General features: G+C 35.9%; 1 protein-coding gene across 2 annotated transcripts in view; it reads left to right on the top strand.

Annotated features, from left to right (window-relative positions):
• The window catches only part of LOC150076548 (beta-1,3-glucosyltransferase), a 377,468-nt gene that overhangs the window by 244,652 nt on the left and 106,190 nt on the right, over positions 1-26,626 (top strand). Inside the window, exons 7-9 of one of the 2 annotated variants that reach the window (XM_090387063.1) lie at positions 3,890-3,950; positions 14,653-14,769; positions 21,020-21,089. In XM_090387063.1, the coding sequence (XP_090243189.1) occupies positions 3,890-3,950; positions 14,653-14,769; positions 21,020-21,089 (248 nt within the window). Of the gene's footprint in view, positions 1-3,889; positions 3,951-14,652; positions 14,794-21,019; positions 21,090-26,626 lie in introns of both variants that reach the window. The other variant, XM_090387062.1, reaches the window with a different exon arrangement.

Raw genomic sequence — 26,626 nt, 5'->3', positions numbered from 1 at the left:
TGGTCAGGCCACAGCTTGAGTACTGCATATAGGTCTGGAGGCCTCATTTTAGGAAGGATGTAGAGTTGCTAGAATGAGTACAGCAAAGGTTTTGTTGTTTCTTTGTTATTTGGAGCATTAGCAACTAAGGCTATATTGCTCCGTGGATATGCGGTGGTTATTCCCTGACCTTTCCGCATCCTCCGTATTTGGTGGTCACAGGCTCGAACCCTGGTTTAATCAAGAAGTGTGTGTTACGCACTGCTGCTCCTGCTCACCTGGCTACGGAGGTGCCTACAGCAAAGGGCAACAAGATTGCTGAGGGGAACAAAGGGGTGCTCTTACCAATAAAGGCTTAAGTTCTGCAAATTGTAGCATCTGGAGACTAGGCACCTGTGAGGTGATCTGACTGAGGCGTATAAGCACTTGAATGGTTTGAGCAAGCTCAATGCCAATGGGATTCTTCCCCTTGCTCAGATTACGAACCTGAGGGGACATAAATTCAAATTAAAGAACAGTTTTAGAATATATGTACAGAAATTTGCCTTTAGTCAGTGGGTGGTTGATTGCTTCCATCTGTCATTGTGGAAGTTGATAGCTTCCACAATGAATTCAAGGAAGAACTGGACAAACTTTTGTAGTGAATGGATGGGTGAAATGGGAAGGCGTTTTTTTATTTTTTGGCTGATGCTGTTTAAGCTTGCTTTCTTGATCATTTGCCTCTACTAATGTTAATGATAGTTTGTTTTGTTCAGGAGTTCAAACATATCAGACAGAAAAGCTAATTTTGTGCACCATACTTCATTTTTAAGTAGACTTATAAATTCAGTTTTATTTTCATTCTCAAATAACTCAAAAATTGCATTCCTGAGCACATAAATATAATTTATCATTAATAAATATAATGATAACCAAATTACCTTGGTATGGAGGAGAAGATTGCTCTGTTTTATTCCTATTTCTTTCTTCACATATATGAATAGATATTTACAATTTCAAAGGTTCTTTTAATAAAGTTTACCCACTGAACACTCTTGTTTAAAATATCGTTAGATCTTCACCAATAGGTTTTGCAACCAACACTTATCATTGTAGAAGCAATGCATGGTTAGTATTTTCTCATTTTGTTTTTTTTTTTTGCCACAGAAAAATCAGTGAAGGAGCACTATCTGTGCATATTCCAAAACATAAATTCATTTTCTGCATGTACTCATTTAAAACCTTAAAAATATCTTCTCCTTTAGTAGTAAGCATGATTTCTTTGCAGCATAAATACTGGTCAACAATTTTTCCTTCATAAAACTTATGAAAGCCAAGAGTTGAGCAAGTTTCTTAACATTAGAAACTTGCTCAACCTTTACTTGCTCAGTATACCTTCATCAATATCATTGATGAAGGTATATCAGGCTTAGTATCGAAGTTTGCAGATGATACAAAGGTTGGCACGGTTGTTAATGACAGTAATGGCAGTGTGTTACTGCAACAGGATCTAGAAAATTTGGGCAGATGGGCTGAGAAGTGGCAACTGAAGTTTAACATTGAAAAATGCAAAGTACTGCATATGGGTAGAAGTAACCCCAGAGAAACCTACCAATTGTGTGGTATTACACTTAAGGTGGTAGAAAATGAAAAAGACCTGGGGGTAATTGTGCAGTCAGATATGAAGTTTTCTGAGCAATGCAGACAGGCTGCCAGGGCAGGTCATGGGGGTGTTGTCAATGATATACAGGAATTTTGCTAGCAGAGAAAAGGAGGTGATTGTTCCTCTGTATAAGGCAATGGTCAGGCCACGCCTTGAGTACTGCGTGCAGGTCTGGAGGCCTCATTTTAGGAAGGATGTAGATTTGCTTGAGCATGTACAGAGAAGGGCGACAAGATTGGTGAGGGGAATGAAGGGATCCTCTTACCAGGAGAGGCTTAAGTTCTGCAAATTGCAGAAGCTGGAGACTAGGCACCTGCAAAGTGATCTGATCTGATTGAGGTGTATAAGGCCTTGAATGGGTTGAGCCCGCTGAATTCTGATGGGATTCTTCCACTTGTTCAGATTACGAACCTAAGAGGGCATAAATTGAAATTGAGGAAGGAGAGATGTTGAATAGATGTGCGGAAATTTGCCTTTAGCCAGCGGGTGGTTATTTGTTGGAACAAACTTCCATCTATCATTGTGGAAGTTGACAGGTTGGACAAACATTTAGAGGGGATTGTTTTGTAACTTTTTTTTTTTTTGGCTGATTCTGCATAAGCTCATATACTTGCTTTCTTGCATCACATGCCACTACTACTACTACTACTATTAGTAGATTCATCAACTTGAATTGTAAACATGATATTGTTTTTCCCAACTGTATCTCTAACCAAATTTTTAATGTTTTCAGATATATCTTGAATTCATTGCCTAATTTTGTTGTCAGCCAATACAAGATCTTTAATTTCAGCTTTATATTCAGGGCTGAACATAGTTTTCACTATGGCACAACATGGAATTATGGTTTTTTCGTCAACTGAGTATGGTAGCATATTTTTTGCGATTATCTGAGCTGTTAGATAACTTGCTTCTTGAGCTTTATCTATAGTTTTAAACTTCTTAGTAAATAAAGCACTCTGTGTTGTTTCTATGTTTCAGCATATCTTTGAAATAATTCAGTTTTTCTTGTTAAATGGCATTTAGTATAAAAATGTCAAAAAAATTTTATTTGGCACCATACTCACATTCGCCAGTTTTTCTCCACAAACTGAACACAGAGATATTGATCGCATTTATCACCATGCCACGTAAAGCCTGTTTTCAAATATTCCTCACTGTATGAACATACTTTACCTTTTGTAAATTTGGTACCAGTATTGCCCAGTGAGGACAAACAATCTCTCTTCCTTGTTGAACTTGGACATCCACTTAGGTAGCACTAATTGCTTTTGAGTCTGTTGTGTCATCTTTCCCAACAAAAAAATATTTCTCTTTCTCACAATAAATTTATCCATAACTACGATAATACTAAAAAATCACTTTCAAAATGTAAAAAAAAAAAAAAAATGCTGCAAACATTAACACTTTTAATATTTTTAAATCATGCCTAGAAAATATAAAACTATTGCACAGTAGCATACAACTAATATAATACCATTCTGTGTTACCACAATGAAAATAAAAATTACTGTAAAGTACTCTCTCAAATCCATTTTATTATTTACCAATTTATTACTTTTTTTTTTAGATCATTAATTTTGCAACACCCCACATGCCGTTACGCGATACCAATTTTGGAAAGCACTGCTGTTCTATATTCACCAAGTACTTGGTACTCAAAATTTTGATCACTCCATCTTCTCCTGGATGGAGGAAATGGGGGAGGGGGACCTATTTGATCAAAAGAATAGTGCTCCAGCAGTTCTTTTGATCAAATTTTATGACCATTCTCTGCAAGAGGAGGGTAATGGTCATAATTTTGGAATCATACTTAGATTTTCACCTCTTAGATTGTATATAGGGAATCATACTACGTTTGTCACTAATTCTCATAGGGGTCTGTATAGACACAGACATACAATCTCCCCCCCCCCAAATGGGAAATACTGGATCGTACTACAGCCAGTAGTTTTTGGACTTTTTCTTTCATTGAGAGGAGGAGGAGAAGGATAAAGACTTTGCTTGCATTCAAAAAGTTTACCCCTGAATGCCCCATATTACTAGATAGTGATCCAGCATTATTTTTAATGTGGTCTCTACTTTTTCATTTAGAAGATCAAAGCATTATGACTGCATGCTTCTTTATGAAGCTGGTTTTCTACAGTAACCTCCCTTTTATGTACAGTATCATTATTAATAAATTTGACCTTTAGCTATGGTGCCATATTTAATTTATTTCTATTTGAAAAGTTTTTTTAATATAACTTATTTCATTTTGTAATATAGAACTGCTACAAGATGGGCACATAAAAAAAATATTGAATTTTCAATTGATCCTAAATATGAGGTAAGAAATTATTCAGTATTCTTATTTATTTTTACTTGTTTGTTCAAAATGTAATAATATATCCAGTTCTTCCAAGCTGATTCTATTATGTGGGTGATATTATTAAAGACAGATAATACAGATAGATTTTTCTCTTTAATATCAGTATTAATCTCTAAGAATTTAACTATTCTCTGTAAGAATGGCTGCTGCTGCTCTTCTTTCTAGTTAACGTCAATTTCATACCTGCCAAATTTAGAAATTGAAAACCACAAGACTTTTAATAGAGATTAGCATTCTCTAAGAATAGAGAATGCTGCTCTGAAACTACATTCCAAATGGCATTCCCAGACTTTTCTTCCAAATTATTGGCAGATATCAAAATGGAAAATTTTTTGAAACAGAACACTAATTAACAAAATTTCATTTTAATAATCAAATAAATACATAATATTACTGATGAATATGATTATAGGAGCACACTAGAATAATGTTTTGGTGTGCTCCTAACTGGCGCCTCTGTAGCCGGGTGGTCAGGAGCAGCAGTGCGTAGCACATGCTTCTTGATTAGACCGGGGTTCGAGCCCGTGACTACCAAATACGGAGGATGCGGAAAGGTCAGGGAATGACCACTGCATATCCCTGGAGCAATATGGCCTTAGTTGCTAATGCTCCTAAAAACCAAATAACAACAACAACAACAGCTCCTAACCAGTCCAAGCCTTGATTAATGCATGTCACAAGCTAAAATAGGTAAATGATACATATCACCTGTGGATAGTTATCTGTGTGAGGAGGGAAGCATATAATTTGAATTTTCTTATCTACTTTTTTTTTTTTTTGCAAGTGCACCCATAGCCTCTGGCTTCCTTTGCACTATATGGCAAATACTATACTATCACCATGAAAGTTCTTTGATTCAGTTATTTATTTTTATTACTTTAATTTTTTTTCATTCTGTTCATTTACATAAGACAGATGTAATATTCAAATCTGGCAACCTCAAGACCTGGCAATTGCCAGTTTTTTGACAACCAATTTAACGAAGCATGAATTGTTAAATAAAAGGAAAAATCTGAGAACACATCATCAGCTTATGTTTTGCCTGTTTCTCCATAATTTACTTATTCCTTATTAACTATATTATTTTATTCTTACTAACCATCAGTAAAACTTTGGAAATGAGAAACTCAGGCAGAGTGAACCCAAATATTACCTATAATAGTTTTGATACATTCCATTTAAAAAAATAAAATAAAAGAGAAAAAATAAACAGCAGCATAAATCCCATACAGGATATTTTCACAAATGATACAAGCAAATCTGCATTCTTTCTTTTTCTTTTGCCTGACTGACATGGAACTCTGTTGGCGCTCATGGCATACTCATGGGAAAGTATTCCACAACCTTCAGAGCATCAATTGCCTAAAACCAATGCAAAAAGCAGTTGCTCCATACAAATACACATTTTGATGAACTTTTATTGAAAATGTGGAGTCTGGTCATAATTTTGGCATGAGGCAAGCGTCAAAAAAATTTGTATGGAAAGGTTAGGATACAAAACAAGCCAGTTATATTTGTACTATCAAATTAACCTTTTGAGCATCAGTGGGAATGAGATTCTCTTCAGCTTTGTTTAGATACTTTTAATACAGTATGTACTTGCCTCTTTTGCTTACTAAAATATTAAACAGCCGTACGATACATAATTAAAAATGTGGATATTGCCAAAATAAAATACTTGGGAAAATTTGCTGTGATTGTTCAGTTAGTCATCAAACAAACTTTGATCTGCAGGTTTCTCATTTTCAGTGCAGTGCATGTGATATGACTTACGGATAATATTCTTACCTTTAAAACACAATAAAGATTTAGCTAAAATAAAAATAAGCAAAAACTAAATAGTTATTAAAAACTAATATCAATAAATATTTATTTACAAATGAAAAAAATATACAGGATGGCACTGCTCTAACTCACCTAATTTGAATTCTAGAAAGGAGAGCCAAAACCACTACCCTCCACTGTCAATAAATTAGTAAAGGCTGCCTTCCCTGTCAATCAGAGTAATTAAAGACTAATTAGAAATTCAGAGGCACATCATGAATACCACAGAATTAGTGATGATGAACTGATTAGGACATAACATTGAAAGAGTCAAGACAAACTTTACTTTACCATAAAGAAAAGAAAAGAAAAGGAAAAAGACAGTTAAAAAAGGATAGATCTGGTATGCTGTGAACTTAGTTTGGCAGCCAGCAGAGTTTCTGTCTTGAGGTCAACAGTGTGTTTTGTTTTTCATCCAGCAGTCTGAGGTATACTGGCTTAAAAACATTGAATTACTTATTTATTTGTTTTTTAATGAAATTCCCAAAGAGTAAAGGTATTTGAACACTTATAGTATATATATATATATAGGTGTTAAAATAACTTTACTGTAGGAAATAAGTAAAAAATTGATTTACATGAGTTTAGAGTTGTACAGTGAATGGATTCTGATTGAATGACTGACTGTGTGTTTGGACAGGTTTGGAAGAGTGGGATAATTGGAGATACCTTATAGTATATGTATAGGTGTTAAAATAACTTTACTATAAGTATTTGAACCTATAGTACCATGCATGGTTTGAAGGTTGAGAAGACAGAAGATACCTGTTGACCTAAGACTTCAGTAGATAGGAAATGTTTGTAAAGGGAAAAAAGTGGACAGGATAAATAAGTAAAAAATTGATTTATATGAGTTTAGAGTTGTACAGTGAATGGATTCTGATTGAATGACTGACTGTGTGTTTGGACAGGTTTGGAAGAGTAGGATAATTGGAGATACCAATTCAAAAGGACAATGCCAATGGAAGTATCTGTAGAAAAGGAAAGCAATATCTGTGATACAGTATGATGGGTCATTAATAACCTGACTGCCCTCTTTCTGGATGGAGTCTAGAAGCTTGGGAAAGATTCTAGGGACACCACACCAAATGTGGAAACAAAATTCAGTGGTAGGGAAGATTTGAAATTTGTGTAGTCAGTAGCTGTTTAGAAGACTAAAAATGCTGAAAACAAAGAGAAAAAACACTTTTCCCAATGCAGAGAAAACTATATTTACGTTGTGTGTATGAAAAAAGAAGTGAGTCAGGATAATCCCCAATAGAGATATATGATCTTTCCTATAAATCTGAGCATCATCAAAGATGAGAATGAGAGCATACATAATTGTATATGGAAAATCAATTTGCCATCCAAAAGAGCTACTCAAAGAACCACTTTTTTCACCAAATTGAAATGTTATTTTGTGTTAAAAAAAAAACCTAATCTTAAAAATGTCCAATTTCTGGAAAGGTGTATTTTGGACATGTACACCTCACCTGTACTGGCTGTTCCAAAACAGCCAATAAACATTGGCTTTTAAGCATAAATTGTTAAATTAGGTAAGTTTATTTGAAATCATTTAGATTCATATTTGAAAAATCATACAAATTTCACTAAACATTGGAAGAAAACTAAACTTATTATAAAACCAAATGCCACACCCAATTGTCAGAAAACTTCTGCCAGGGCCTGTGGTCCTGGCAGAAGTTTTCTGAGGTGAAAAAGATGAAACAGATGTGAAAGAGATGCTTCTACTGGAATATGCAGCAACAGCCTGGAAAGCAAGGTTTGGAGATTTTAAGGCCTACTGTGGGTCATCATGGAACAAATAAATGCACAGACTGCTTTAGGATAACTAGGAGTAAGAATAGGTGCATGTGTATTTGCATGTACACTAATGCTAGGAAAACATAGTAAATAAATTTGTTGAATTATCAAATGCAGACATGACATTGTAAGGATACCGGAGATGAGACTGCACTCAGACAGAAGTGATGCAGAATTTGAATATGGGGAGTACAGTGTGTGGACAGATGGGGGGGGCGGGGTTATGCTCTTAGTTTAGACTTAAGCATATTAAATCTAAGGCAGTACATTCAGTCAACCTAGGTGCCAGTATGATTTTAACAAACTAACATATTACTGCATATAATATTCACATAAACACTGCCCAAATAAAGAAGTGGGATGTTGAGTCAGTTTGTTGTGACTTAAGCACTAGGAAAACAAAAGTGAGAGTGTGAGTGTGGTAGAGGACTAATGGATATGATGAATATGACAAACAGCTATACAGAGAAATAGAGTGGGCAGTGAATGAGAATGTTTTTTAATAGGGGATTTTAACTTAACAGATATTGACAGAACTTGAGGGTAGGTCACTCTCACACTAGTAAGACTTTTGTGGATTTATTGGATGACTGTTTTCTGCAGCAGCAGCATGTCAGAGTTGCAACAAGAGGAAGCTTGATCCGATTATCAGCAGCAATTTGCAACTTGATCTGATTATCAGCAGCAATTTGCAACTTGATCTGATTATCAGCAGCAATGTGGGATTTACTTATAGACATAACCACTGTAAAGGGTAAAGGAAGAGCTTTTGCTTTCTTAAGGGTGACTAAATTGACTATAGAATTAAAACCTAGACAGGTTTTAATTCTGTGCAGTGGGACCAACTGATGAAATCACAAACAGTAGATTCTAAATGAGGAGCACTCAGTGAAGTAATCATAGAAGATACTAGGCTTTTCATACCAACTGTAAAATACTGTTCAATGCTTACACTTAAATATATATCATATGAACTAATGTGTGTGTTATGGGTGTTTAATGGTGCATAAGCCACACTGGCTATAATGCGCTGATGAACTAATAACACTTGTGGCAGAGAAGAAAAATACATGGGATGTATTTTTTTTGCATATAAATTATCAGGTGATATAGAAACCTAGGATAGATGTCACTAGCATTAGCATTAAGTAGAGGCATATGATGCAAGAAAGGAAGAAGCCAGCAGAAGCCAAAAGAAAAAAAAAAAAAAAAAAAAACAACCAACCCTTCCCATTTCAACCTTTCACCATTCACTTCAATAGTTTTTCTAGTTTTGCCTTGAATTTATTTAAGTTGCCGATTTCCACAGTGACAAATGGAAATTTGTTCGAGCAATCAACCACCTGCTGGCTAAAGGCAAATTTCCGCACATTTACTCTACATCTCTCTTTCCTCAATTTGAATTTATGCCCCCTCAAGTATAATCTGAGCAAGAGGAAGAATTCCATGAGCATTGAGCTTTCTCAAACCATTCAAGGCCTTATACATCTCAGTCAGATCACCTCAGAGGTGTCCAGACGCTACAATTTTCACTTGAAGCCTTTATTGGTAAGAGCACCCCTTTGCTCCCCTCACCAACCTTGTTGCCCTTCTCTGTACTCATTTCAGCAACTACATCCTTCCTAAAATGAGGCCTCCAGACATGTATGCAGTACTCAAGGTGTGGCCTGACCATTGCCTTAAGGGGATAATCATCTCCTTATCCCTGCTAGCAAAATTCTTGTATATCATTGACAAGACCCCACGAGAAAACTTCAGAAAACTGCTCAGAAAACTTCATATCTGACTGTGAAAAAAATACCCCCAGGTCTTTTTCATTCTCCACTACTCTGTACTTTGCATTTGTCAATGTTAAATTTCAGTTGCCACCTCTCAGCCTATAGGGTAAACTTTTCTAGATCCTCTTGCAGTAGTGTACAGTCATTAAAAACCCTGCCTACCTTCATCACTATCACTGATAAATATGGAAAACAACAATGGGCCCAACACTGAACCCTTGGGGACTGTACTAATAACATTAGTGGAGTCCCCAAGGGTTCAGTGTTGAAAACTCTGTCTTCTCGCACTTAACCATCCCTTTATCCATAGCAGCAACTTGCTATTAATGCCATGCTTCTCCAATTTGTTCAGTTGTCTTCCATGTGCAACAGTATCAAAAGCTTTCCTAAAATCCAAGTATATGATATCAAAATTATTTTTTGCATCCAGTTTCTTTTTGACCACATCATAGTATCCAATCAAATTGGTCAGACAAGACTTCTCCTCGACAAACCCATGCTGTGTCTGAACTATAATGGCAGTCTTGTCTAGATGATCCTGAGTGTTTCGTTAACAGTGATTTCATTATATTCCCTAGAATAGAAGCTAAACTAACATGTCTCTAATTACTCGTGCCAACCTTTGATCCCCCTGTCATTGCTTGTGTCATCCTTTGAATTGGGGATACATTTGTACATCTCCAGTCCATGGGGACTCCCCCCCTGAGTCCAATGTTGCCCTCATAATTATGGTTAATAGTTTGCTTACTTCCTTTGCTGCCTCCTTTAATATAACTGGATAGATCCCATCCACCCCGGGTGCCTTTCTTATATTTAACTTCAACAATTTGTCTCCACTTTGCTCTCAGTTATTACAAAATCATTTGGCTCCCTGTTAGAGTTTGATAAGCTTCTTGTCTCTACTTCCCTACAGAATTCCTCATGTGTGAATGTAGATGCAAAATATTCATTCAATTTTTCAGCTACCTGAGCAGAATCTTCAACAGTCAAACCATTGATATCAAGTAGACCAATCTGATTAATCCCCTTCCTTCTAGAATTTACATAAGTGAAGAAGTCTTTCCTGTTTTTCTTTGCGTCCTTTGCCAAAGATTTTTCATAATCTGCCCAGGGCCAGCAGAACACAGTAAGCAGGGCATTGGGCAACAAAATTCAAAATTTTTATTATAATAATATTTAATAAAAAACCAAATTATTATATTAGGGTCACTGTTAATTTTTTACATATACATGCATTTGTGTCTGTAAAGTGCATGTGTTCCCTGGTCAATTTGCCTGTTTTGTTGGACAACCCCCCCCCCAGTTTATAGGGGGGAACCTTGCTATCTACGCCTGAGACCGACTAACTCAGCCACGAAGTGTAAAAAAAAGCCCATTAAAGTTCCTTTCTTCATTGAAGGGATTTGAACCCAGGTCTTTTATACCTGGTGTGTAGGAAGACGGTGACAATACCTCTAGGGTTGTCAGGTTTTTTAAACAAAAAAAGGAAGATTTTTGTTGATAAAATTAGTTTTAAAAAATACAAGAAAATTCAAATTGTCTGATATTTTGATTGTACTTATTTTGACATTTTGCCCTTTTTAACAATTGTTTATCCTGTTTTACATACTGAAGGAACTCTTTAAATGTAAAAGAGAAATTCATTTCAATCTGCAACTCTGCCTCAATTAATTCTCAGTGACTTCTGTTTCTGACATCTGTCCACGTCAATTTCATTAACGAAAACACCCTTTCTTCTACAGCATTTGAGCCAGGAATACTTATAACAAATATTCTACTGATATTGGGTACATTTTCTTTAGGAACTTTGGAAAAAAACCTTATAACAAATATCCTACTATTCTACTGATATTGGGTACATTTTCTTTAGGAACTTTGGAAACAAAACCAAGCCACTTGTGCACATTACTTCCTGTGCACTTAACACTTTTCAGCAACTTCAACCTATTCTCACAAAACTCTTCATACAACTCGTCCAGATTTACACATCTTGGAGTTGAAAAATATCAATTGCCGTTTCAAAATCTTGATACTTAATTTCTTCTGTTTCCATAGAAAAGTTTATTGACTTAGAACACTTATTTTTCTCACTGAAGTCATAGTTTTTTTTCTAGGTATTGCCATAGATTTGGAAAAAATCGCAACATTCCTCAACAATCTTTTTCTGTTTGCATTGGGGTAACTTTTTCAAAAATTGCTTTGCGGAATTTCCGAAGTATTGGTCCTGGATTCTTTGATTTATTTTATTTCTGATCATTGTCACTGATTTGTATGAATCCATAAAACTGAAGTCACTTTTCTCAATAATTTTAGTAGTAACATCTAGCAATTATCCAACATTGACAAAAAAGTTAAAAACCACTTGCAATTTTATTTCTGAATCTGTAGCCTCACTTTGAAATAATTTGGAGAAAAATTTGGGACAATCATTAATACTTTGGATATAGCTCTTGATAGCAGGCCAGTTTTGAAGTAATTTTTTGACAGCCGGTGTTAAGGACAACTATCTCATTGGTACATGGCATACCAATTCAGACCAGTCCAGCTCCACAAATTCAAAAACGATTTTAAGTTTTTTCTTCTTTTAGCTGATACAGAAAACAAATTGTAAGTTTTCAGTACAATGTTTTCTATATCTACTTCAAAACTGTCACAAGCATATTTCATGGTATTATGAAATAATGCCAAAAATATATGGTTAGCACAATTAGCTTTAACAATATTGGCATTACTTGCCCTTAACAACTGAATAACAGAGTGATATTTTCCAAAATTTACATTTGCATTATCAGCACTGTACGCAGAAATATATTTTGGGTTAAGGTGAAAGGCCTCAAGCTTTTGTAACAACATTTCAGATATAGAAATAGCTGTTTCATCAGCCCTTTCAACAACACCTAACAATTTATTTTCTATACCTTTAGTAGGATCAAAATATCTAATGCATATGGGAAAAAGCTTTCTGTTGCCCTTGTTTGAAGCATCTGTAGCAACACAAAAGAACTGACTGCATTTAGTTGGATCATTAAGAATGTCCACAAAGTCTTCTACACTTTTAGGAGCTAGAACATTTTAAACTAAGAGTTCTGATTTTGTTCTTCTGCAACACAATTTCGTTGCAATATCAGAATCATGGAATAAGGATGATGCCAGTTTGTTACCACAGTCCAAACTATTATAACTATAATTATGTTTCACATTGTGGTATATTAACCCTAGTTCACATGCTGTCACACTGTGGTATTTTGATTTTTTAAAACTAACAAAATAGCTTGATAACTTGTTTACACCCACATTTCCTTTTTCTTTTTCTGATGCCCTTTGTATTGTGCATGCTGCTTAACATCAAATTGACCACCATGACTGATAGAAAAATTCTTATTGCACAATTTTCAGAAGGCACGATCCTCCTCAGAAGCTGGAGCCACTTATGCAAAAGTTTCTTCCCACTTCTTTAAGTAGACTTGCTTATACTGCAATTTCTTCTTTTTCTTGGGAGGACTAATGGACTGTGATTCTTTACTCATTGACTTGTTCACAGTGCAGGCCTGGAGGTAATATGCATTATCATCTTCGAAGATCCTACTTCTATTTGGGAAAGAATGCAATATATACACATGGTCTTTGTTGCCTTGTTTCCCTGTACCTGTTAAAGAAATTCTTAGCTCACCTATTTTTAATATCATTAGTACTAACGTATACAACAATATCAAATATAGTGCCATTAAAGATAACTACTCTACAACATCATTAACTTTAGCAGACATGCCCCTGTCCTTTTTGCGCAATATATTTCCCTTTTCCTGACAGTAGAGTCATCAAATATTGATACTTCCTGTGGGACTAGAGACCTCTGCAGAGATCAGACAAGTATAATATCCAGAGGATGTTGTATGATGCTTTAGCTTGGGCTCCTGAGTTGAGCTGTGCAGCTGAGTGCTTATCAGTCCCTCTCATTTATTCCTTTGTGGGTATCTGTTGTTTAAGCGCTCATATAGGCCCGTAAAACCGACCGGGCTAGCCGGGTGGGTAAAGTACCTGCCTGGCAACCCAAAGGTCATGGGTTAGAATCCCGCCTTGGGCTTGAATCAAAGTAGTGCAAAAACTTTGGGAGGTGCATTATGGCCACAGAAGCCGATGCGCCAACAACTAACAAAAAAAAAAAAAAAAAAAAAAGGCCTATAAAATTGCTGAATTTGCATTTAATTTCCTCATGCTATTTACAAGGAAGGCACATAAAGACATCCCCTTTGAGAAATCTGTGTGTGTGTGTGTGTGTGTGTGTGTGTGTGTGTGTGTGTGTGTGTGTGTGTGTGTGTGTGTGTGTGTGTGTGTGTGTGTGTGTGTTGTAAAGCTTATTTGACAGCTGTACAAACTATGCTTAACAGTATAAATTATTTATTTACTACTTAACAGTATAAATTACTTACTTTGATCCATAGCATAATTTATCCATTTGTTATTAGTTTCTGCCCCATCTCTACTTAAAAGATTTATCCAGAATTTCTCAGTTTTCCTTTTTACAACTAATTTCTCCTACCGCAGGTAGTATATCTCTCATTATTCTTTTTGTACTATGTTGATCTCTTATAATCCTTATTTATTTTATCTTTTTCATTTAAAATGGAACTTTTTTATTCCCTTAGACTTGAGAATGGTACCTCACAATGGGCTTGGAAATGTCATCATGATAGCAATCTAGTATAGGGTATTGACTATAACTGTTGCAGGGAATTTATTTTATTTACAATTACATTTAGTGTCAGTAAGTTATACAAATTTACATATATACATGATGTAAAGTATTTAATTTTAATTTAATATCACAAAAGAATATCCTTGTAGTGCCATTTTTCCAGTATATACTATCTGTTGTTATCTCCCCTATTGTCAATAGTGCAGTGGAAATGATCATTGTTCTTCCACACTGTAGAAAAGGTCTGAGTTTGAGTCATGTCTTATTGGTAAGAACTTTTTTTTTATAGATACTGTGATAGTTTTGGTTTGAGGATCACAGTTTCTCTCACTGAAACTTGACTTTTCAGCCTACAAAACAAGCCAATTGATTATAGAATATATGTAATTTGCCAATACAATGTACTTGTGTCTCATGGTCTTGGTTTGTGCTACTAAATTGTTAGTAAATTTAGTTTGGTGTTATATATATTTTTTGTTATCTATTATCTTAATTAGTTTTGCAAACTACTGTAATCATTTAGTTTTGAATATTTATTTTTCTTCTCTATTTTTAGTTGGCAAAATATATATGGGAGGAAGGCAAAGGAACTCGTCTTATTCATGAACCTCTCATGTGTTTTCAGAAGAAGAAGAATTGTATTTCTTGGATCACTGAACCATTTCCTCACTGTGTAGGATGTTTCATATATCTACATGTGTGTAAAAATTGAAGATAAACAAGCACTTTAAAAGTCATATGTAATCTTTGACCTATGGGGATTAGCAGTTCATACAAATGTTAATTCTTCTGTCTAAATTGTGTTTTGTATAATGAATTTTGTGATGCTAAGAAAAAAAAAACGTTTCCTCACCTCGAAAATGAAAATAATTCCAGTAATTCTGGGGTTGCATGATTCATTGACTCTAAAAATGGTCGGTTTTATTTTTATACCACATACATATAAGTTAGTGTATAGACATGATGCAAATGCATCATGTCTATACACTGTAGGATATTTCAGAGACTGCTGGGAGTCATTGCGGTACAAGTAAACACATTGGTTGTGTAAGGGTAGCTAAGAATAGGAACAGGTGCATGTATACTTGCGTGTACACAAATGCTAGAAGTTTGATAAATAAATTTGATGAATTTGAGGTATTGCTCAAAGCATCAGAGGCGGATATTGTTGGGATATCAGAGATGTGGTGTCACACAGATATAAGGAATGCAGAACTGGAATTTGGGGAGTACGTCTACAGAAAGGATAGACAGGATAGGAAGGGAGCAGGGGTTATGCTATTAGTTAAGAAACACATAAAATCCAAGGAAGTGAAGCCAGTCGACATCGCTGGACAGTGCAGTGTCGAGTCAGTTTGCGTGACATAAGCATTGGGAGATCAAAATTGAGAGTAGGAGTGTGCTATAGGCCTAATAACTCTGATGAGTATAATAAGAAAATGTACAGGGAAATAGAGTGGGCCAGTAAATCAGAGAGTCTTATAGTGGGGGATTTTAATTTCCCAGATATTGACTGGAATTTGTGAGTTGGTCACTCACACACTAGCAAGGCTTTTGTGGATTTATTGAATGATTGTTTTCTACATAAACATGTTCGGGAGGCAACTAGAGGGAATAATATACTTGATTTGATTATCAGCAGTGATTCTTCATGCATTAAGAATCTGCAGATAAAGGAACCACTAAATGGCAGTGATCACAGTGTGCTGAAGTGGGATTTACTCAAAGAGGTAACTACTATCAGGGGTAAAGGAAAGGGTTATTGCTTTCGTAAAGGTGACTACAATGGTCTGAGACAGTATTTAAATTCTATACAGTGGGACCAACTGATGATATTACCAAAAGCAAATTCAAAATGGGAAGCATTCAAAGAATTAATCTTGGAAGCTACTAGGCTTTTCATACGAACTAAAAAATATTGTTCAAGGTTTAGACCTAAATGGATGTCAGGTGAACTAATGAGACACATGGCAGAGAAAAAAAATGCATGGGATACAAATAAATTAACATGTGACACAGAAGCCTATGATAGATATAAGCTGGTCTGTAACCAAGTCACAAAGGAGGTTAGACAAAGGCAGATTATGAGAAATCTTTGGCAAAGGATGCAAAGAAAAACAGCAAAAAGTTCTTTACTTATCTAAACTCTAGAAGGAAGGGGATGAATCAGATTTGTTCACTTGATATCGATGGTTCAGCTGTTGATGATCCTGTTCAGGTAGCTAACAAACTAAATGTATATTTTGCATCGACATTCTCACATGAGGAGTTATTCAGTGAGGGGAATGCCAGAGATGTATTCAACTCTGGCAGTAAGCTAGATAATCTTGTAATAACTGAGAGTAAAGTGGAGGAGAAATTGTTGAAGATAAACACAAGAAAGGCACCTGGGGTGGATGGGATCTATCCAGTTATATTAAAGGAGGCAGCAAAGGAAGTAAGCAAACCTTTAGCCATAATTATGAGAGCTTCCTTGGTCTCAGGCGAGGTACCCATAGACTGGAGATGTGCAAATATGACCCCAATTCACAAAGGAGGATCAAAGGCTGACACAAGTAATTACAGACCTGTGAGTTTAACTTCTGTTCCAGGAAAGTTAATGGAGGCACTGGTTAAAGAAGAACTGCAGGATCATCTAGACAAGACTTCAGTTATAGCTCGGACACAGCATGGTTTTGTTAAGGGGAAGTCTTTCCTGACCAATTTAATTGGACTATGATGCAGTCACAAAAGACCTGGATGCAGGGAATAACTTTGATATTATATACTTGGATCTTAGAAAGGCTTTTGATACTGTTGCACATGGAAGACTGCTGCACAAATCGGAGCAGTGTGGCATTGGAGAGAAATTGCTGCTATGGATAAAGGGGGTGGTTGAGGGGGAGAAGACAGAGTGGTAATCAATGGTCACTGCTCTTCATGGAGACTAATGTTATTGGTGGAGTCCCCCAGGGTTCAGTGTTGGGTCCATTTTTGTTTTCTGTATATATTAATGATATTGATGATGGTATATCAAGCTTAATGTCCAAGTTTGTAGACGATACAAAAGTTGGCAGGGTTGTTAAGGATGCTATGCTGCTGCAACAGGATCTGGAAAGGTTGAGCACATGGGCTGAGAGAGGTGGCAAATGAAGTTTAACATTGACAAATGTAAAGTACTACATATGGGAAACAGCAACCCCAGAGCAGTGTACCAACTCTTTGGTACTACGCTGACAGTGGTAGAGAATGAAAAGGACCTGGGGGTAATTGTGCAGGCAGATATGAAGTTCTCTTAGCAGTGCAGATGGGCTGCAAGAGTAGCTCATGGTGTACCTGCCAAAATGATGCACCAGCCAAATTTCTGCGTTACCCTGAGAGAGAGAGAGAGAGAGAGAGAGAGAGAGAGAAATCAAAAATAGAAGTGAATCACCAAGAAAGAGAAGAATGATGATATCCAGCTCAAGACCTTGCGTTTGCCAATATATTTTTGTATTACTGATTTTTGAACTCTGTGTACCTGAGCTCCAGAAGCTAGGTACACAGAGTTCAAGAGCTCCAGAAACAATCATACACTAAATTGATCAAGTGACCTTTTATACCACATTCAACCCTAATGACTCTTCTGAGCTTGGCATGCAGTGCTTAAATTTTTTTCTTTAAAAACTTTGTTTTTAGTAAAAAAGAGGGTCTCCTCTAGGTCACCAATTACTTTTATGTTTTGAGCATATCTTAGAGAGAATCCCTGAACTTTTATAAAGGAGATCGATTCATGCTCAATCTTCCTTTTAACAGCACTTGTACTGTATTTTGGGTGGATATCTCTAGCTTATAGATTCTACCCCAATTTATCAATGTACCTAGAGTGTTGACATATAGTAGTAATGGAGGCATATGATGCAAGAAAGCAAGTGTATGAGCTTATATAGCATCAGCCAAAAAAAAAAGAAATAAAAAAATTCACACATCCATTCTCTCTAAAAGTTTGTCCAGTTCCTCCTTGAATTTATTTAAGCTAACAACTTCCATAACGACAGATGGTAGTTTGTTCCAGCAATTAACCACCTACTGGCTAAAGGCAAATTTCCTCACAACTACTCTACAACTGTCTTTCCTCAATTTGAATTTATGCCCCCTCAGGTTCGTAATCTGAGCAAACAGAAGAATCCCATCAGAATTCAGTGTGCTCAACCAATTCAAGGCCTTATACACCTCGATCAGATCACCTCGCAGGTGCCTAGTCTCCAGCAGCTGCAATTTGCAGAACTTAAGACCGAACCCTGGGGGACTCCACTAATAACATTACTCCATGAAGATGTCCATTGATTACTACTCTCTGTATTCTCCCACTCACCACCCTTTTATCCATTTTAGCAACTTACCCTTAATACCATACTGCTCCAATTTGTACAGTAGTCTTCCATGTGCAACAGTGTCAAAAGCTTTTTTCTGAAATCCAAGAATATGATATCAAAATTATTTTTTGCACCCAGTTCCTTATCTTTCCCTTACCAGACTCTCCCTTAGCAAACCCATGCTGTGTCTGAATTATTACTGTAGCCTTGTCTAGATGATCCTGCAATGCATCTTTAACCAGTGACTCCATTATTTTCCCCAGAACAGAAGTTAAACTAACTGGTCTGTAATTACTTGTGGCACCCTTAGATCCCCCTTTGTGAATTGGGGATACATTTGTACATCTCCAGTCCGCCACCTTTAAAATATGCCTTACTTAAAACTGTTTGTTTCATTATGCTTTGCATTTTTAAATATGTGTACCTGACTAATAACACATTCTGGAAACTAGACATGGCTGTAATTCTGTAATTGGAAGCATCCTACTTAATGTCAAATAGTTTTAAAATCCTTTACACTAATAAATTATAATGGCGAATTCGCATTACAAGAGATATTGCATGCAGTACAAGACAGAATAATATTATACTGTGAAAAAAAAAAAAATAAAAAAAAAAAAAAAAAATATATATATATATATACACATCTCTCTATTCAGTCTGAGATTGTGAATTTCCATATACCAGGATGACCAAGTTATCAGCATAAGCGACACAATTTACACTCTTTAATTCTTTATTCAAAAATTCATCAAACACCATGTTCCAGGCAAAGGGGCCTACCACCAGGCACTGTGGGTGACCCCTTGTTACACTTTAATTTATTTCAGTGTACTTAGTCTTCACGATAATTCTTCTATCACTAAAACATGACCTAAATACAGAATACGAGTTGTTTGAACATCCAGTCGACTTAACTCTTGCCAGAATACTTTCCCACCACAACTTATTGAAGGGTCCTTTAAAATCTATAAATATACCAACAACATACCTCCCTGAAAACTACTGCACTCTGTGAACGACCTCTGTAGATGACATCCTCCTTACGCATACTTTTCTTTAAACTGTACTGGTTCACAGAGGACATATTTTTCTCATTACAACTAATTATTAGTGGGTTAATACGTATGGCATTCATATGTCTTTACTGCAGCCAAAAGAGCTATAGGACAGTACGAGCTTGTTTCACTTGGTAAATGGCCTGGACTTTTTACTATCAACTTTAATATAGCAGTCATCTACACATGGGGGAAGGCACCCTCAGCAAGGCAGGTATTAAAAGTTACAAAAAAAAGATCTGGTCTTAAAAGCTCTTTTGAATACTTTCACTTCAATTAAATCAGAGCCCAGTTGCACTTCATTTCAATTAAATCAGGATGCAATTTGCCATCCTTTGCCTGGGTTCTGTTATTTCTGCCAAATTAAAAGGATCCTCTGTCTTATTAGAATCATATAGTACATTCTCTGCAATAACATCCTACTGTACTTGGCCATTCTGATCAGCCAAATCGTCAAGAAAGAGATCATCCAAGATTTGCTATTCACTGAGTCACTACGATTCAGAGTTTCATTTCCAACAGTAAAAGATTATTTTAAGAAAATTATTTTAAAAATAGAACTCCAAGGATTATGTGATCCCTGCCCCTTCACAAATTTACTCCAAGATAACTGCTTAGCTTTAGACATAGCAGTCACATAGCTTTTTTTTTTGCTTATACAATACCATATACATTTCATTAATTCAATATCATGTAACCTTTTATAGCTTTGATAAAGTCTTCTGATCTACTTACTGTTTTCTTATATTTCATACTATTTTTGCACAATAATACTAAAATTTCTTGAATTTTTCCATTTGCTGGGAAAAATTTAAATCATCCCATTTGACAGAATCTACAATTTAAATAAAGTTTCTATCAAACACTTGGCTACAAATGTCATATGCCACAGGTTGATACATGGTGTAAAGCACATGTACAATATTTAAAAAAAAAATTGTTCCCACCCCCTTGCCAAATTAATAACATTGATTAAACTATTATACAGACTCTGCATCTTTTTCCCTTTATTTTTAATATAACATCATAATCTCAGCTATAAGTATGTACTGCTTATGCTATATTTATCCTTTTAAAATTTTTAAATTTCAATGTGTTATTTTCGAGTAGAATTAATTAACCATTTTTAGCATTTTTAAAAGTGTTAATGCTATGTATTTTTGCAGAACCATTTTTTGCCTGGTGAAATGGATTACACACGTACACAGAAGTTAAAGCTTTTTTTTTTTTTTTTCTTGGCCAGTTTTTGATACAAAATGTTTACTCCACAGCAAAAGAACAAACTGTTGCAATTTAACATCATCACTGTTGCAAATGCTTAATTTTATAGTAAGCTACATTAAAAACTGAATTATATATTCTGAACAATATATTCTTTAACATCCACAATAAAGATAAGGGAAACACATGTGCAAAGGAAAATTATTCATTGGGGTGGTATTAGGGAGAAGTAGCATTACTTATCAAATATGTAATTGTTAAAATTTCTGCTTTAATAATTCCCACCTGAAATATGATATTTATGGTTTAGGCTGCTGCTGTTCCTGAAGCTGAAATATTTTTTGCTGTGAAAACGTGGGAAAAGTTTCATAAGGATAGAGGTAAAAATACTTATGCAGTTTAGCAGAAACATATTAATATTTATGTGAAACTGTACAATAAGAGTGCAAATACTATTTTTTTCTTATTATTGTTTTATTAGTCACATGATATTTAAAGTTTTTAAATTTTCAAAGCTGAAATTTTTGATAATTTAGCAGATACTAAAGAAATCTTAAAAGCAGCTGTATACTGTTATTTAATATGCATTTTTGATGATCAGAAAAATATTTCAAAGGATAGGTAGGCGATAAAAGTTCTGTTCTATTTTATTTTTTTTCTTTTAACTAATATAAAATTATCATTGAAATTAATAGGATATTGTAATTAATAGGCTTGTGGGAGGTATTATATCTAATAATTGCAAGCACATTTTTATTTCCATAAATTTCCTTAATTTGGATGATACATTTCCAGTCTCAAATAGTTGAAGATAAAATCTTATTATCTCAAATATGATTTAATTGAAATTTTACATTAAAACATTTTTGAGAAAATGAGATGTTATGTTCAACTGTTTGAGACTAGAATATCAAATGTTGAAAAGGGAGCAGCAGCACCATCAAAAGAACAATTCAGTTATTATTTGGAAGAGGGGAGAGGGTCTACATGATTGTTCATTACTTCGTTAATGAATTAATAGATACTACACTGTTATATCACTTGGTAGATATAACAGTGTAGTATCTATCAAGTAATTTTAAATAATTAAGTGTAGTATCTATCAAGTAATTTTAAATAATTAAGTGTAGTATCTATCAAGTAATTTTAAATAATTAAGTGTAGTATTTATCAAGTAATTTATTAAGTAATTTTAAATAATTAAGTGTAGTATCTATCAAGTAATTAATTAAGTAATTTATTATTGAAATGATACAATATTAAAGGATTGAACCACCTCAATACCAAACACTTAAACAATTTATGTCTACATTTTGGATTCGAGATTGCGAACTGTGAAGTCAAAGAATTTTGAGTGCCTAGGAATGATAAGTTTTTTGGAAAATTTTGCAGTCTTTTTGACTTAATTAACATATTAAATTGTCCTCAATATATAGTTTAATAGTCTTAGTCATGTTTGTTAGTTTATTTTTAAATATAGTGTAAATTATGACTTATTATAGTAGAAGCTTTTCATCGGTGATTTGGCATGATTATCGTATCTCATAACTTATACTGTAGTGTGTTGTGGAAGAATTCTAGTGTTGTAATTGTGATAAATAGGTATTAGCATTAGCATTAGCATTAGTAGAGGCATTTGATGCAAGAAAGCAAGCTTATGCAGCATCAGCCAAAAAAAAAAAAAAAAAACCCACTTCCACTTCACCCCTCTGTTCATTCAAAATACCTGTCCAGCTGAGCCTTAAACTTATTTAGGCTATCAACCTCCACCACAAGGGATGGAAGTCTGTTCCACCAACCAACCACCCGCTGGCTAAAGGCAAATTTCCGCACGTCTATCCTACATCTGTCTTTCCTCAATTTGAATTTATGCCCTCTCAGGTGATCTTTCTGAGCTAGAGGAAGAATCCCATCAGCATTAAGCATGCTTAAACCATTCAAGGCTTTATACACCTCTATCAGATCACCTCGCTGGTGCCTAGTCTCCAGACACTGTAATTTGCAAAACTTAAGCCTTTCTTCGTAAGAGCACCCCTTTGTTCCATTCACTAATCTTGTTGCCCTTCTCTGTACTTGTTCCAGCAGCTCTACATCCTTCTTGAAATGAGGCCTCCAGACCTGTATACAGTACTCTAGGTGTGGCCTGACCATCGCCTTATACAATGGAATAATCACCTCCTTATCCCTGCTGGAAAAATTCCTGTATATCATTGACAATACTCCATGAGCTACTCTTGCAGCCCATCTGCACTGCTCAGAGAACTTCATATCTGCCTGCACAACCACCCCCAAGTCCCTTTCATTCTCTACCACTGTCAGTGTAGTACCACAGAGTTGATACGTTGCTCTGGGGTTGCTGTTTCCCATGTGTAGTACTTTACATTTGTCAATGTTAAACTTCATTTGCCACCTCTCAGCCCATCTGCTCAACCTTTCCAGATCCTGTTGCAATAGCATAGTGTCAGTAGTGTACTTGACAACCCTGCCAACCTTTGTATCATCTGCAAACTTGGACATTAAGCCCGATATACCATCATCAGTATCATTTATAAATACAGAAAACAATAATGGACCCAACACTGAGCCCTGAGGGACTCCACTAATAACATCAGTCCATGATGAGCAGTGTCCATTGATTACCACTCTCTGTCTTCTCCCCCTCAACCGCCCCTTTATCCATAGCAGCAATTTGCCTCCAATGTCACACTGCTCCAATTTGTGTAGCAGTCTTCCATGTGCAACAGTATCAAAAGCCTTTCTAAGATCCAAGTATATAATATCAAAGCTATTCCCTGCATCCAGTTCTTTTATGACTGCATCATAGTATCCAATCAAATTGGTCAGACAAGACTTCCCCTTAACAAAACCATGCTGTGTCCGAGCTATAACTGAAGTCTTGTATAAATGATCCTGCAGTGCTTCTTTAACCAGTGCCTCCATTAATTTTCCTGGAACAGAAGTTAAGCTCACAGGTCTATAATTACTTGTGTCAGCCTTTGATCCTCCTTTGTGAATTGGGGTCACATTTGCACATTTCCAGTTTATGGGTACCTCCCCTGAGTCCAAGGAAGCTCTCATAATTATGGCTAAGGGTTTGCTTACTTCCTTTGCTGCCTCCTTTAATATAACTGGATAGATCCCATCCACCCCGGGTGCCTTTCTTGTGTTTATCTTCAGCAGTTTCTCCTCCACTTTACTCCCAGTTATTTCAAGATTCTGTAGCTTACTGCTAGAGTTGAATACACCTCTGGCATTCCCCTCGCTGAATAACTCCTCATGTGTGAATGTCGATGCAAAATATTCATTTAGTTTGTTAGCTACCTGAGCAGGATCATCAACAGTTGACCCATCAATATCAAGTGGACCAATCTGATTCATCCCCTTCCTTCTAGAGTTTACATAAGTAAAGAACTCTTTGCTGTTTTTCTTTGCATCCCTTGCCAAGGATTTCTCGTAATCTGCCTTCGCCTACCTAACCTCCTTTGTAACTTGGTTGCATATCAACTTGTATCTATCATAGGCTGCTGTGTCATGTGTTAATTTGTATGTATCCCATGCATTTTTCTTCTCTGCCATATGCCTCATTAGTTCATCTGACATCCATTTTGGCCTAAACCTTGAACAATATTTCTTAGTTGGTATGTAAAGCCTAGTAGCTTCCAAGATAAGTTCTTTGAATGCTTCCCATTTTGAATTTGCTGTTGGTAACATCATCAGTTGGTCCCACTGTATAGAATTTAAATACTGTCTCAGTCCATCGTAGTCGCCTTTACGGAAGCAATAACCCTTCCCTTTATCCCTAATGGTAGTTACCTCTTTGAGTAAATCCCACTTCAGCACACTGTGATCACTGCCACCTAGTGGTTCATTTATCTGCAGATTCTTAATGCATGAAGAATCACTGCTGATAATCAAATCAAGAGTATTACTCCCTCTAGTTGCCTCCCGAACATGCTGATGTAGAAAACAATCATCCAATAAATCCACAAAAGCCCTGCTACTGTGTGAGTAACCAGCCCCCAAATTCCAGTCAATATCTGGGAAATTAAAATCTCCCATTATAAGACTCTCTGATTTACTGGCCCACTCTATTTCCCTGTACAGTTCCTTATTATACTCATCAGAGTCATTAGGCCTATAGCACACTCCTACTCTCAATTTTGATCTCCCAATGTTTATGTCACACCAAACTGACTCAACACTGCACTGTCCAGCGATGTCGACTGGCTTCACTTCCTTGGTTTTTATGTGTTTCTTAACTAATAGCATAACCCCTCCCCCCTTCCTATCCTGTCTATCCTTTCTGTAGACGTTGTACTCCCCAAATTGCAGTTCTGCATCCCTTATATCTGTGTGACACCACGTCTCTGATATCCCAACAATATCTGCCTTCGATGTTTTGAGCAATACCTCATATTCATCAAATTTATTTACTAAACTCCTAGCATTGGTGTACACGCAAGTATACCTGCACCTGTTTCTATTCTTAGCTACCCTAACACAACCCATGTGTTTACTTGTACGGCAATGGCTCCCAGCAGTCTCTGAAATACCATGCATATTGTTTTTCAGGCTTCTGCTCATTCTAATAGAAGCAGTGCAAGAAACTCTTTCACCTCTGCCAGTGGCTACTGTCAATCTATTGGTCTTTGTCTCCCCCCAAGCTAGCAGTTTTCTGACCCACCTAACACTGCCTCGATAGCATCAGCAAATATTCTTGCACCCTTTCTATTTAAGTGTATCCCATCCCTGTAGAAGCAATCTCTCCTGTTAACAAATACAGTCCAGGCTGAAAAAAATTCTACCCCTTGAGCCTTGCACAATCTTTCCAGGGCCGAATTGATCGACAAAATCCTGATAGTTCCTGATAGTTCAAATAATATAGGTTAGCATTACTTAGATAATTTTATTATCTATTATAGTAAACTTGTAACTTTACAAACACAACGATATTGCACAGTACATATAACTTAAATGTAATATCTCCCACAAGCCTATTAATTACAATGTCCTGTTCATTTCAATGATAATTCTATATTAGCTGAAAGTAAAAAAAGAACAGTACTTTTATCACCTCCCTAACCTTTGAAATATTTTTCTGATCAGGAAAAATGCATAATAAATAAAAGTATACAGCTGCTTTTAAGATTTCTTTAATATCTGCCAAATTATCAAAAATTTCAGCTTTGAAAATTTTTGGTGAATTAAAGTAGTATTATTATTGCATTTAAGTATATTGAATTTAAATGGAAATCATGCCCCAGCAAAGCAATGGTTTCAAAGCAGTGGTAGTGCGGTGGCTCAGAACTGAAGGGAGTATAATTCTATGAATCTTGGCCTGAAGAAATGTGCTGTTTGTGCAACGTTTGCCAACATTTCTGGAACAGAACATGATATAGTCAAGGAGGGATGTCTTTGTATCTGCTCGATGCAAAAAAAAGTGTGAAGAAATGAGGCACCAACTCAGCATTGTGATGGACTTTTGTGAGAGCTTGAAGAGTAGAAGTAGTAGCAGTGGCATGTGATGCAAGAAAGCAAGTGTATGAGTTTATGCAGCATCAGCCAAAAAAAAAAAAAAAATCACACCATTCCCTCCAAATGCCTGTCCAATTCCTCCTTAAATTTATTTAACCTATCAACTTCCACAACGACAGATGAAAGTTTATTCCAGCAATTAACCACCCGCTGGCTAAAGGCAAATTTCGGCACATCTATTCTACATCTGTCTTTTCTTAATTTGAATTTATGCCCCCTTGGGTTCGTAATCTGAACAAGTGGAAGGATCCCATCAGAATTCAGCATGCTCAACCATTCAAGGCCTTATACACCTCAATCAGATCACCGTGCAGGTGCCTAGTCTCCAGCCACTGCAATTTGCAGAACTTAAGCCTCTCTTGGTAAGAGGATCCCTTCATTC

Source organism: Mastigoproctus giganteus, chromosome 13, assembly GCF_048544385.1.
Source record: "Mastigoproctus giganteus isolate SK-2022 chromosome 13, ASM4854438v1, whole genome shotgun sequence".
NCBI classification, from domain to species: Eukaryota; Metazoa; Arthropoda; class Arachnida; order Uropygi; family Thelyphonidae; genus Mastigoproctus; species Mastigoproctus giganteus.
This window is presented reverse-complemented; position numbering and strand designations above follow the sequence as displayed.